General features: G+C 38.8%; 1 protein-coding gene across 15 annotated transcripts in view; it reads right to left on the reverse strand.

The window, feature by feature from the left end:
* NUMB (NUMB endocytic adaptor protein) overlaps positions 1–14857 on the reverse strand; it is a 97788-nt gene that overhangs the window by 10433 nt on the left and 72498 nt on the right. For 8 of the 15 annotated variants that reach the window (XM_086749913.1, XM_086749915.1, XM_086749914.1 and 5 more), the window contains exons 3-6: positions 14033–14107; positions 8712–8789; positions 2547–2621; positions 475–615 (exon numbers count right to left, since the gene is read on the reverse strand). In XM_086749913.1, the coding sequence (XP_086606039.1) occupies positions 475–615; positions 2547–2621; positions 8712–8789; positions 14033–14107 (369 nt within the window). The remainder of the gene's footprint in view (positions 1–474; positions 616–2546; positions 2622–8711; positions 8790–14032; positions 14108–14857) is intronic. The other 7 variants (XM_086749923.1, XM_086749918.1, XM_010116405.2 and 4 more) reach the window with 3 other exon arrangements.

Below are 14857 nucleotides of genomic sequence, written 5' to 3' on the forward strand. Positions count from 1 at the left end.
ACAAGATGCTAATTTAAAGCAGTTTAGCTCCATCCCTTAACAATCAGATGACTTTCCATTCCAGATAACATTCGCATACAAGAGGCTGCATTCATAGCCAGTCCATATTTACTCAGTATGATTTTATCCTGGAAAAACTGTCATTGCTGTTTCAGTTTTTGGCTGTATACATTTTCAGATGAGAGTATCTTCTGTCTATTTTTAGAAGAGTAGTTCCCTTCTGCTAGAGATATCTGTGGCTGACTGCATTCCTTTTATACACATGCTGGGCACCATTTCTCTCCACAAGATGACACCACAAAGAGGTGGCAAATAATTCAGATATAAAGAATTAGAACTAAAACAATTTTCAAGGACTAAGTAATATTTTAGCTGAAGTCAAAACACATTGCAGTATTCCAGGTAGTTAATTTTTCCAAGCATAATTTCCAGCTGGAAGCTGGAAGAGTTGGACACACACCATATTAAACTTACCGTGTCCTTTACAGCCATAAAGCAGTGGCATATCCAGCGTCTCGTTGTGCCATCTCGACAGATGTAGGAGAATGCCCGGTCAAAGTTCCTGTCTGGTGCGCAGAAAGAAACCTTCTCTATTGTCTGATCAACTATAAGATCCTAGAGGGAAAAAATGCACCCCACCCCAAGAAAAGAAATGTGAGGAAATATGGATAAACACTTGACTGAGTAATTTTCAGTGTTAACTGCAAGAAGACAAGTTATACTAAAACAAAAGGATAACCTGATGTGGCTATAGTTATCTGGCAATGAATTCTACCATTCAGAATCTATTCCCAGTATGAAACAAAACCAACAGATGACATTTTCCACCAGCCACCTTTGGTAGAAGTGTGCCAAGGCACTCCCTAAGAATTCAGGAACCCAAACAATTCCTCAGATCTCTCCTCTAGACTATGAAGCTCACATTTTTGTTTTATTTTCTTTTTACAGCAGCTCCGGTAGTCTTACAATCAAAAAATCTCTACTGAGGTCAAAACGCAACACAAACTTATGGGAGAGATCTGCAAGTGTGAAAAGGTCTAGCAGCTGCTACAAAAAAAGCAAAAGCTGATCTGCCAGTGAGCTAAGCAGGGATGAAACGGAAGAGCACCAGCAGCACTGCCAGTATCAAACACCCTTGATTTGTTCCCACAGATTGATGGGAGAAGTGTTTCTAAAAAGGAGATAGTATAGCTTAAGAACTATGACATCTTCATTAAAAATTATTTTTTCAATATTTTTTTCAAAATTGTTTCTTTTGGTTGGTGGTTAGTACTTGGCACCTGCGCTAACGTATTCAACCACCGGGAGGCAACAGTATATCCTCTTTTTAAGTCCTATACTTCTGATTACCTCCAGGGTTCGCACAACTTATTAAAATGCACTTTTAAAAGATTAGATATATACAGTAACATTTCTAAAAATAATACATGTACTACTATTTTTAAATGAGGCAATCAGTAGACTGAATGCACCTATACCAGGATGCCTGTATTAAAACTGAGTTCTTCGGAGACAGCAGCTTTGGTGCTGATGAGCCACACCGTAACAGCAGCCCTGGAGAAGTCTAGCCACAGAGCAGGTATCCAACAGGCAGTCGTACTGCAGAGGGATAGGAATTATCTCTATCTGCTTGCTGAAATCATCAGCATTGGCTTGCTGAAATCATCTTTTAGGTTGACAAAGTAAGGGTTAAATGACATGAATACAGAACGAATTCATTTCAGACTAATGAGAGTAAAATTGTTCTGATAGCCATGCCATCTTTAAAAATACTAGTACACGTACAGAGGCAAGCCTAAAGCTCTTATTTCTAATTGCCCATATCTAGATAAAACCAAAAATTGCTGTTACTTGCACAAAGGCACCTAGGTGGTACATACTGTGCTATTTCACAATTTAAAAAAAAAAAAAAAACCAAAAACAAAAAAAACCCCAAACAAAACCGTGACACAATCTAGAAGGATGCCACAAATACATTAGCCGTCCACTTCAGACCAACAGCTTAGATTATCAGAACTAGAAATTATCGACTTTGATACTCAGTTACTCTTTTGCTTGAGTCTGAAGGCACAACCCTTCTACCTCATTTACTCTCTTCATTGCCTTTTGGGAAGCTAGCTTTTGTTCATTCCAGGATTTGGATGCACTGAAAATAATATTGATTAACATGAGTTTGCTCATGTATTACTATTGCAGCCTTCTGCAGTGGTGCAGAACGAAGTCAAACTCTCCAAGTTCAATATCAACAAAACTTAACAGGAGAAAAACGGTTCTTCTAGTAAATGCAACAAAAAAAAAAATATTTCAGGCTTGTGCTACCTGCCACATTTTACAAAACGTGTCTTGAGAGTAATGTGGAATTAACCGGGGAAAAAAATTAGCAGGTACACACATGTTTACAAAGCAAGAAATTAAACTAATTATACACCTCAGCCTTCCTTTCAAAGACCAATATTTGCATTAACATAAAGATTGGTGTCCGTTTAAAGTTACAGCACATACATTATTACAGAGTGATTTAAAACTTTTGTCCAGGGAAATCTAACCTTTGTTTTCTCATCTACAACTCTGAGTCCATCCGCCGAGACCCACAGGACTGCTTTAACAGCTTTCTTCCCAGACTTTCAGAAAAAGAAAAAAAAAAACAACAAGAAAAACAGTTTTATGCCAACAGCATCAGACTGCCACCCGCTTCCCCTTTCCGAGAACCATAACATTAAGTGTAGATGAAGTCCATGGTCAGTAGGGTGCCCAAAGCCAGATACTCAATCCAAGTTGCAAAACATTCAGAGAACCAAGCAAAAGCCAGTATTTCAGAAACAGCACATCGTGGGGATGGGGAGAGGACAGGTGGAAGCAAAAAGAAGGTGTACATCCACTGACAGTAAAGAATTCAAGACTGACCAAGTGGGTGAAGAATTCCACTAAAGAGTCAGAAGACACTAATTCATAAGGAGTTACACCACAGGTAGCTTCTTTAGCACAAGTTTAAACACAGGAAAATTCTTACCTGGTATTTCCACCAGCCCTACCCTCTGCCCCAATGGGATTCTGTCGCATGGCAGAATCATGGCATCACCTTAAACCAGTGTTAAAAGCACCCCAAAATCAGCAGTTACTGTCTCAGGAGCTTCATGCGAAGATCAATCACTCAAACATGTTTCACTAATTTATTAAGAACCAAATGTCACATCTTGGAAGAGAGGTAGAAAAATACGATTTCTGAACCATTTGGTGTGCATCTTTAAAAAGCAATGGTGTGAGGCAGCCTGACGCGGCGGAGGAGCCGCCTGGCTTTTATCCAAGATCTGGCTGTGGGAACTTTCAGCTGTCACAAGCTGAGGGTAAGTAAAAGTGGGAAACACAGGAAGGCTTCAGGAGCCATTTAAACTACAGATTCTTTCTAGACTGTTTACTTTTTAAGGGAAAGTTACAGAAAACAGTATAAACACTCGGCACAATATTCTTCTGAAACTAATTCATTGAACAGAAAACAGGCACAAGACGTCAACATATTGTACTGGTTGTTACAGAGAACTACTATTAGAAAAATATTTTTTTAATGTGTTACTTTAATTCACAAGCCCCATACTTTAAGCCAGCTAATAAAATATTCTCCCCATAACGTTTTTTGAAGCACTGGGTTTACACAGTTTGTGGCCGCTAATGGCACCCACCACAGACCACTGCAGGGAGTGAAGAGAGAAACAACAACAAAAAAGATGAAGAGGTATCAGCTAGTGGCTTCATGCAAGAATTGCAATTAATTATTTTTTAATTGTTTATTGTAGATGTATATAATTTATATTCAGTCATGGAGCAAGGACACATTCTGGCATAAGCTACCACGTGCTTCAAGCCTGCAACATTGATTTTAACACTCTAAGGATGAAATATCCAGGAGTGAAAAGTCTCCTGTTAAATCACAGTGGTTCCATTCTCAGAGAAAGCAGCAAGTGTGAAGAAAATGGGCCTGCCAGAACTTCCATTTGGTTTTGGGGGAGGAACTCTCTGTCCTAATTTCGGAAGCAGCAACGACACCCCGAGCATTTTCAAAAAGCTTGGTGAGAAAAGAGAATGGCACTGACTTCTACGAAAGAGTGATTAAAAGAGAAAAGAAAATAAGCACAGCATGAAAGCAAGCAACAGAGAAGTGCCTGCAGAAGCAAGTTTCTAACTGTCCATCCAGCCTGCTAGGTACCCTAGAGAGGGTTTAATGCAAAACTGTCAGATTCTGGAATGTCTAATGGAAATAATATAATTCACAAAGGAATACGTACTTAAATTTACCATCACGTGTGTTAAAAATATATTGCGCATTTCAAAGTCATTCTAATTTTTGGTCTTAAACGGCAGTAAATATTAGTACTCACAAAATACAATCTATGCTTTCAGTGCTCAGCTAGCTTCCATAGCCTAAAATTCCTTATTAATCCCCAAAACAAACGGTTCATAGCAGCCTGTCTCAAACTGTTTTTAAAGGTGTACTAGTTTTTTATAAGCCATTAACAGCCTTAGAATCTTTACTCAAGCAAATACAAACAATCAAGAGAAGTCAATGCCTGCAGGTAAGTTTGTTTTGGATTACCAGCATTAGGAAGAGACACGTCTTTCCTCAGCAAACAATAAAAACCTTGTTTCTGCAGAAATAGTGAACAGTTCCTGAAGTCTGTATTAAAGTCAAGTTTAACTGAGCTGGGTACTTCTTAAAGCAGTACTGCTTTTCAGCAGAGCTACCCCTCACCTGTGATTTTACCAAATGAGGATTTAGAAATAGCTAAGACATGGAACTTCATGTTTCTCAGAATAAAACGAAAAGGCTAAGGGGCTAGGTCCTCCTCTCCCACTGGACCCATAAGGTTCCTCACGCAAGATAACCAAACTTATGTTTGCTACACTGAGAGAAAATCCAAACACACTTTTACCTCACAGTTCCTCTTTCCAGATTTACGGTGGATGCAGGGCTCAGAAGGGTTAAGTCCTTACACTCTATATTCCAAACCCACAGCTACTGCTGTTGGGCAACATAATCACTTTCCCATCTACCGAATCCTCAGCTTATCTGTGCCTACTAGTGATGTATAAAGGAACATACCTCTCCAAATCAGTTTATATTGGATATACAAATCAAAGTATACTCCATTACATGCAGGATATTGCTAAGCATATTGAGATTACAAAGCAGATTTGAGCATGTGCACTCCCAGCACACACTGGACAAAGATCAGACCGGATGCAAGATACTGCACGGGAAGCGAACTCCAGTGCAGGGCGGCAGCTTGTGTAATGAACACTGAAAGGTACAGGTGACTCCAAACAAAAGTATTTAAAGTAAATGGCCAATATCCACTGGAACATATCCACTGTTGCTACCAAGGGAGTTATCTAGACATCCATATCAGCAGTGTGTCTTCATATTCGAGAGCTTTTGGATGACAGCACTGCTGGAAGAGAGCCACATGTGGCACCGACTCCCGGGAGCCTGATTTGTCAGTGCCGAGTCAGCCCTGATAGAAACCTTCCCACTCAGCACTTCTTAGCAGGTCAGTAATCTGCTCCAATACAAGATTTGTTATCTGGACTAATTTCAGAGTCCTCAGAGGTCTCCAGGAGGATGGATGAGGCATCCATCCCAACATACAACGAAGCCCAAAGACAAAGCAGGACCACTGCAAGTTGGGCATGAGGGAAACCTCTCAACAAGCTGCCAATGACCTAGAGACAGGCATCCACCTCCAGGTCCCTGCTCCCACCCCCCCCCCCGCCCCAAAAAAAGGAGACTAAATCAGAAATGCACAGCATGGGTCATGACAATTTAACTGTTAGAAGTGATAGGAACTGATATGAAGTTAGAGAGTCCAGAGGAGGCTGTGAAGATGATCAGAGGGCTGGAGCACCTCTCCTGTGAGGACAGGCTGAGAGAGTTGGGGCTGCTCAGCCTGGAGAAGAGGACGCTCTGGGGAGACCTCATAGCAGCCTTCCAGTATCTAAAGGGGGCTTACAAGAAAACTAGGGAGGGACTTTTGACAAGGGCCATGTAGTGACAGGTCAAGAGATAATGGCTTTAAACTGAACTAGGGTAGATTTAGATTAAACATAAGGATGGAATTCTTTACTGTGAGGGTGGTGAGGCATGGAACAGGTTGCCCAGAGAACCTGTGGATGCCCCATCCCTGGAAGTGTTCAGGGCCAGGCTGGACAGAGCTTTGAGGGACCTGGTCTAGTGGAAGGTGTCCCTGCCCATTGGAACTAGATGGTCTTCAAGGTGCCTTGCAACCCAAACCATTCCATGATTCTACAAACACGGAGATAAGTAGCAGCTATATTGTAAGGTGGAAATTAAAGTTTTAAGGATGCCAGAGCAGAATTAAAGTTGCCCAATAATGCATTTTTCAAATATTTGTAAGTTGTTTCTAGTTTTTCCTTCCTATTTTATTCTGTCCTAAGACTTACAAACAGCTGTAAGATGTATCTGGAGTCTGAGCTATATATAAAGAAAATTTTTCATTTCAGACTCTGTATAATACATTGTTTGATGAGAAATATGTGCACTCAGTGGAAGCAAAACATGAGAAATATTACCAAATCTGTACTAGTATTCAATAGAACAGAAAAGCTTTAGTTCTAAGACATGAAGAGCTGCCTAAAAAGGCAGTTGATTCAGTTATGTTGCATATGCTACACAAAATAAAACTGCAGAAGCCTAACCTCAACAAGACATCTCATTTTTATTTGAAGTTGAAAAGAAAGTATTTTCAATACTAAACACTTGAACATTTCTGGACACAAATCCGTCAGATGTACCTTTTAGGAGGAGAAAAATATGGAAAGGGAAAGTAGCAAACCTGTCTAGACTTACTTTTTAAAAGCTGCTAGTGTGTTTTAAGCAGCTCTGCAGTTTGTAATATTCTATTAAGCCCAACGTAAGGCATCTGCAGAGAAATTATAGATGAGACAGTCAAAAGATTATTAGTTATTAGCATCTCTTAATTATTAACAAGACAACAGCTGTCCCCTTTTTTTTGCCGTTTTCCACTAGATTTGGTCTACTGTTGCAGGCCAAAGCTGTAATAAAGGCACTGCCATATTGATATTGTGGAGGTATCTGAATACTAAGGATTTAAGCGGTTTCAGTGCTAATTAATGAAACACCACATGTTGAAGTAGAAGTAGCTCCCTCTTTGGCAAAATACTATAAAAGAGACAAAAAAAAAGACAAAGCAAATCTACAGGGCTGTGGTAAGGTACTGGACTTCATTAAAAAGCAAATAAAATATAATGGGGAAGCTGGCATATTTAATAGATAAAAATATGTCTGTCTTTTTAAATTAAGTGCTATGCAAATATCTGTCCTTTTACATCTTTGCCTTCTTATGTATCCTAACGTAAGTTAATACTAACAAGCAGAAAAAAAACTAACATATATGATCAGGTTGAGGTGGAGGTTTTTCTGTTGGTTTATTTTAAACAAGTTGTAAGTAGTATTTAGCATTTTAGTTTGTAAAGCAAGCAGCCTGTTTTGACTTGTCTCTGTAGATTCCAGCTCTTACATTTTGTTTGCACATAGGAACAATCTGATTAATCTGATTTACCTCCCACCTTTGGTGTTTTGGCTAAAAAAGCCCCAAAGCATGAAAGAGCCTCTTCACTATCACCGCACTTTAGATGTGTTCTTTTCCAGATCAGAGGAAGAAACCCGAATTGGGGGAACAGCTGTCCCTGTGGGACATGTATCACTATCCGAGTGAAAGGTGAAAAAAGGGCAGCTGAAAAAACCTTATTTAATTTCCCAAGCAAACCCCAAACAAAATCGTGACCAGAGAATAATGTGCTCCAAAAGACTTCTGCACGTATGGAGGTCACAGGTGTGTTAGTTTCTATTTAAGCCAAGATTAATTCTATAACAAGATACTTCAGAAGTTGTATCTTGGATTAACTCCATATGAAGACTAAACTAAAATGTTTTACAGGAACTTGAAACACAGAGGTAAGGAACAGACAAGAGGTGAAGAGAGAGAGCTCCTTCAGAGGCCTATACACACTGCCTTGCGGAGATGCAGACAGGAAGAATAAAACCCCCCAGCCATCAGTACAGCGCATTCTTAATACGGACAAAAAGCTACTTCCCTTCTCGTTCAAGACACTGTCCTCATGAAAACAAGAGCAACGATAGGAACAGTGAATTTTTTTATACATTTCAGTTGCAATTAGAAAACATAGTAGGTAAATGCCTAGTTTCATCTTCATATACCTTTGAATTAGGACTGTGCTTAAAAAAGAAAGGTTTAAGAGACAGCATGCGTAGGCACACTGTTTTCTCCCAACACTGACATTCGGGGGTCAACTCATGGTGCCAGGCAGCCGATCATGAAGCTCTTGCATGGCACAGACCCCAATTGCTCTGTAGGTATTTGCCCAGGTGATGTAGGCTGCCACAAGTTTAAGGGTTTAAAAGGAAAATTCACATTTTTTTCAGGAAGACCAAATCACTTCAGAACACTGGATTTCCAATACAGTCCATACGGATTTAGGTTTCTGTTTCAGGTTTTTTTAAATTATATTCTTTGTTTGATTAACATATTTCCAAGTCTGTTTTAGAAGTAAATATTCTGAAATGGATTAGGGGACTCTCAACACCCTGATTTTATGGCAGTGCTATACCAGGGATGTAACTCCTTATAGTGCAAGCACAAACGAGGCATTAAACTTACTTTTCCAAAGAAGCCTTTGAAGAACTTCCTTTCCTGGAGGAACAGGGGGGACAAGTCGAGCGCTATTACTGTAGGTAGCTAAAATGTCCCAGGGTTTCAAACCAACAAGCACACACAAGAATAGGGTTTGGAGGGAAAGGAAGGGGTTTTTAGAGTTATCCATGAGAAGGTGCGACAGGCAAATGTGAAAATAATCCCATGAAAATGCAGACCAAAGGGCACGCACACAATTCTAATAAGCTACTGCCCTGAAATTGGTGGAAAGAAGAGAACCTCAGCCCCAATTTCATGCAAAGTGGTTACTTTATTTTCACTCTCCCTTGTTTAGTCCCTTTTAGTTAGGTTTAAACAAAACTTGGCAGCAGACATGGTGGTTAAACAATTAAAACACTGTATGGGCTCTTGTGAAATGCAAAGTTCTAATTCCAGCACTACAGTCAAGTTTGCTCTGTATCGATCACTCTTTCCCAAAGCAAATGCTTTGGAAGCTGGAGAAGCACATATGGCTGCTATAAAGCAGGGTTAAACACTGTTTCATTTTATTCCAGTTATTTGTGGCTTTGGTTTACATGCTACTCTTACACTTCACACCTTATGCAGTCTTCTCTGAAGAGGGAGGAATTTCATCTTACGTCGTGGCACAACTAAAACACAAACGAAATCCCTTCCTTTATCACTCTCTCTAAAGCCTTCCAAGACTTTATACAATATATTTATAGAAATAGATATTCATTCTGCAACTTTGAATTGATAAGCTGACCAAGATCCCTTTAAAGTTAACTCAGACAGAGACAGGCAGTTAGGCAAGTGCAAAGACACCAAGAGCTGAAGTAAAACTTCCTAAATTTTTTCAGCCTGGAAGCAATTATACGGATTGCCTAATTCATATTAAGAAAAAGGCAGCACACAATTTTAAGCATATCTGCATGCAGTTTAGCTTACTGGCTTTATTTTGTTACCAGACCGTGAAAAGAAAACCGCAAGATCTGAACGGATCTCCAGAGAGAACGCTTCAGCTGGCCTGGCGCTCTGCAAGCGCAGCCACACACGGCTCCGCATGTGAGGGAAGCTGGCATGAAGCATATTGCTGTTCCCGCTATCCTTCCAAATTGTTTCACTTGTAAGGAATCTCTGGTATAGCAGAAACAGGGAGGAAGTGAAGAATTGCAGATGAGACAGAGAATGTCTTTGTGACAGCCTCTGACCCCAAATTAACACTGTGCAATTCCAACCTCTTGATGGCTGATAACGATACTATATTAAAAATATTATTGCAAATATCCTGAGGCAGTGTCTCAGGAACTGATTGATAAAGGAGGTTATATTTAAAACAAAGCTATGGTTCTGACGCAAGCCAACAAAAGCCAGGAAACACAAAGAAGGGAGTGTCAATCTCAACTTTATTTCCTGATTTCTCTTGCTGTGTGTGTCTCTGCCCAGCCTCCTTCCACAGAGCTTTTTACCAAATAGCTGTAACATTTATGTCAACTCAGACACTGTATAAAGAACATCTCTAAGTTCAGTCAGCTGAAAAGCTTAACAATTTTTAGAGGCAGGAACGGTTATGTATTTGGACAGGATACGCTGAACACGAGGAGAGGAACTAATGGATTAATCACAGTGTTGTGTACATAATGAGAAGGGGTTGGATGCTGCTGCCAAGTTGAGCAATGACTATTGCATTACACTAAATAACAGCTTTTTAAAGATAGCAAAAGCTAAAAGAGATTCACCAGAAGCTACCTCATTTTTAGGTGATAGTTAATTTTGCTCTCAGCAAAAAGGCTTGTTAAACAAGATTATTTTTTTTAATAAACTAGACAAGGTTAATGGAAAAAGCAACATGCAAAATGAGTTGTAAATAACACTAAGTTAATGTAGTTTAGATATAACTAATGCATGTTTTAAAATATTAAATTATGTCTCTTTACCTGCTAAAACAAGAACATATATTAAAACAAATGCATCATTTAAAACAAAAAGTGGCAAGTAAGAAACCAATACTACAGGCTAAAGCTGATTTAAAATCAAAACATGACATGAGAGAGTATACTTTCGTCTTTACATGATGTTCCCATACTCAAGTCAAACACACTTACAGGCCCTTACAAAGTTATTTTCCAGTTTGCACTAAGTATTTTAAATTCAGTGAAATTGTTCTGAAGAAACCGTTTAGGCCTTAGGGCCCAAATTCAAGGATCCTACCAAATATCAAATATATACACAGTTAGTAATATATCCCCACTAAGGGAAAAATGCAAGCTCTGTTGGTAATACAAACCCATGTTAATAACAGACTGATTGCCGAATACATGGGTTTCTGATCTATTAATGAGACTGCAGTGCCATGTCATCAGACAGAAAATAGGGATATAACTCAAGTTTGTCTTCATTCATTCTAAACAATATTATGAATTGCACACTGTAGTATTGTTGGTGTGCAGTTGCAGAGCTAGAAAACTGTAACAACCGAATACACTGTGGATGAGGGATTCTCTAGCTAAAAGTGGCTTCTTTTACTCAGTTGTCAATCAAACAATGCCTGAATAAAACGCTCACCATCATCTCGTTTCAAGTTCTGCAAGATGCAATGTCAAAAACAATTACGCTACATTAAACAAACATGTAATTTAAAAAACCCCTAAAAGCTTATTTCCCACAGACAGACAGATTCGTTTGCATCTTTTTCAAAAAGCAGAGCAGAAATTAAGCTATTCCTAAACCTGAGATTAACACGGTTCTATATTCTTCTTTACAAAACCCCATAAAGCATCCCAAAATGTTTTAAAAGCCAATCATCAACCCTAGAAAAGAACAGATTTCAGTTCCCCAAATGACTTGCCAACTGCTGGAGAACAGGAGTTAAAAGAAGAAAAGAAAAAAAAAAAAATCTATTAAAATAAGTAAAGACAGAACTTAATTTTTAGAAGCTACAAGTACTTAAACATTTTTTTTTCTAGTTTTCATTGACTGGATTTATAAAACCTACATGTCACCTGCAAAGAAAACAATAAAGATTAAAATAGGCCACATACATTTCGACGTCATTTAACCTCATGAAAAGTGACGTCCAATTTCCCTTTACCTAGTTTTTCCAGTTTGAGCACTGCAGCTCAAACTTGTAATTCTTTCAAGACCAAGAGGAAGTCCATCAAAAATAACAAAGCACTGTGAAAGAAAGAGACTACCAAAAGAGCGAACTGTTTTCTTATCACATTCCTTGCATGCTGAAACATCATCCAGTGGTTTGGCTTTTGCTAATTAAGAGAGCATATTGTACAGGAAAGACCTTTCAGTAATAGTACAGTCCTAAAGAAATGTCCCCAGTTTAAAACCTACATGGTGGGGGTGAGGGGCACGGCTTGAATTGCAGTGAGCAGCTCCAAATAAGCCTTGAATCTGATGGAGTCTAGCAACTAAAGTACACAAAGTAGTTTTGGTAATCTGAATCTTCCTCTTGGAGCCCAATGAGAATTCCACCTCTGCCTCTCAACTTCCAACACTGACAAAGGAGACAATGCAAATATAAGAGATGTGTGCCTGTGTCCAATTTTATATATAGACATCAAAAACTTCAAATAGCAGAAGAAATCAAAATTATCTGAAGAAAAATGTTTCATTTATGAGAATGGGTAAAGTGATGCCATCTAGAATTTGGAATTATGACATAGCACAGAATAGGGAAATGAAATTATTTACTTCCAGCAAATGCACTGTAAAAGGCAGATATTCAAATTTGACATCACAGTCCTGGAATTATCCAGACTCCAGAAGAAAATGGGTGCTATGCTTTTAGTGTATCATTATTTATAGCTTAACTACACTTAATTGGCTTGTGGGCTTGAAGTTTATAGAAAAAAACCTAGAGAACAACTACTTCATAGCATAGCTTCCCAGGGAAGAGAATGAGAGAAACTGCATCAAGTAGATACTGCAGTGGTCCTCAGTGTGCTAATAAAAAGTATTCTGATAGAACAAAAACCAGGAGGGGACAAAACCAGATGCAATTCATCATGTGGTCAGTACGCGCACTTTTAGCAATGTAAATTAATAACTTTATTCTACATAATAAAGAAACTCATTTATATTTTGTGTGGCCCTTTTTAGTAAAAATCAATCACCAATCACCGTTGGACTGAATAGGAACAGATGGGATGTAGCTTTAACAGGTTGCTATACATTAGCTGAGAGAGAAAAGAATGAAAAGACTTGATTTTAATCAGAACACTAAACCAATTCAGAAACTTTATAGCACAACAGAAGGCAGAAAAGATAACCTATAATCCTCTGTTCTGTGCTAGGAAAAAGGGAAGAATAGGTTTATTGGAAGCCTTTGGAGCTCTCACATTTGGTGAGGGGAAAAAAAAAAGTGATGTCCAGTACCAGATATCTTAAGTTAGCAAAGGTGCAGTAGAAGTGTTTCATGTACTTCCAGTAATTTGGTTAAGCTGCAAAGATACTGCAGAGACACACACTGCCTTACACTAAAGGCATCAGTGAAGAATGTATATAGCTAAGACATATAAGAGAAGTGATGAAAAAGATCAAAGTTCTCTATCTCCATTCAAACTTCAAATTTTAATGTCCTTTCTCCTGTTCTCTTCAATGCTGTTTTAGCCTCAGTTCCTTGATAGATCACTGCCTTTCTAGAGTCTGCCATTTCCGCAGGATTTTGTGATATTACTACTGCAGGAAAGAGATGACAAGACCTCTTCAAATGAGCCACAGAAATTCAAAGAGCTTTGAACGAGTGCCATTTACAGAAGCAAACGTTCACAGAAGCCAAACTAAGAGCAGCCCACTTCATAACATATCAGAATTAGGCAGTCTTCAGGCCACTTTGAGCAGATGCAAGCCAGATTATTTCATGCAGGACTACGATGCTGCAGTGCATTAAAAAAAAGCAGTCTAAATGAAGTAATACTTTGTATAATAACAGTGAATTAAGTCACTATTAAAGTGGCAGGCAACAGAGGGGGAGAGAGAGGGAGAGGAAAAGAGAGAGAGGGAGAAAGAACTGTTAAAAAACAATGGCTGAAGTCCCATGTGGGTACCAACTTCGTCTGAAAGGTCAGAGAGGATTTTTACACATTTGTTTTGCTAATAGTTTCTGCAAGTAGAAAGAACAGTTGTAACTCTCTCCCTCTCATCATCAGATTAGCACGTCCCCCTAACCGCAGCAGTGCTCTCAAACCAGCCAACTGTTCTCCTAACATGGGTCAAAAGTTCAGTCTTTAGCTGGGGCACTGCTGCCGAACGGACCTCTTCTAGTAAAGCTCCCAGCCCCAAAGCCAACTTTTTCATGAAACAAATATACATACAGATTTCAGTCTCTTCACAGCATCTTCACAGATGTGCATTCCTCTGGATTCATCGACTTCAACATGTCCCAGGTACTGCAGGAAAGAGTAGGGGAGAAAAGCTCAATAGTAGCTCCTTAAACAACCCGGGTTTAAAAATCTAATCTCTGAATTCATCACAGCACAGCCGAGATGACAGACATTAACATCACTTGGCTAGCCTTCTTTCGAGTCTTGTATTTGGATGTTTGACTTTGTATTTATACAGGGTACCAGCATTAGTAAAAACGCGTAATACATGTAGAAATTCTGAGGGAAAGACAGACTTCCCTTACTTGAGGGAAAAAAATAAAACTGAAAAGTAGAACTGTATTTTTCTGCTTATTCAGCATGAGCTTTAGTCACTTTTTTTACTAGCATAGCACAAAAACCTTAAGTTAATATAAAGATGACTGAACAAATTATTTTTGAATAATTTATATTTTAGTATCAGAAACTGAATTACACTACATAGTAAGATAACTAAATACATTTGGATGTTCATGTCCAAATACAAGAAATTTCAATGTTGTAAACAGAAAACATCCTTCTTCCACCCCCCACTTTTTTAAAAATTGTAAGCCAGAATCGCTTATCTTCATTCACCACACTGAAACATTCATCATTCTCACAAAAACAGCGAACAGAAACTGCAAGCTTCAAAGCTTTTAAATTAATAACCCAGAATAATATCAGCCCGTAGAGGAAGCAATTTCAAGAAATATACCGGAGTGTAGTGCTTGGGGTACTGTGGATAGTTTATTTTTACATTCTGGGGGAAAACAAAAAAAAAAAAAAAAAACCCAC

Source organism: Chlamydotis macqueenii, chromosome 5 (assembly GCF_036417535.1).
Source record: "Chlamydotis macqueenii isolate bChlMac1 chromosome 5, bChlMac1.mat, whole genome shotgun sequence".
NCBI classification, from domain to species: Eukaryota; Metazoa; Chordata; class Aves; order Otidiformes; family Otididae; genus Chlamydotis; species Chlamydotis macqueenii.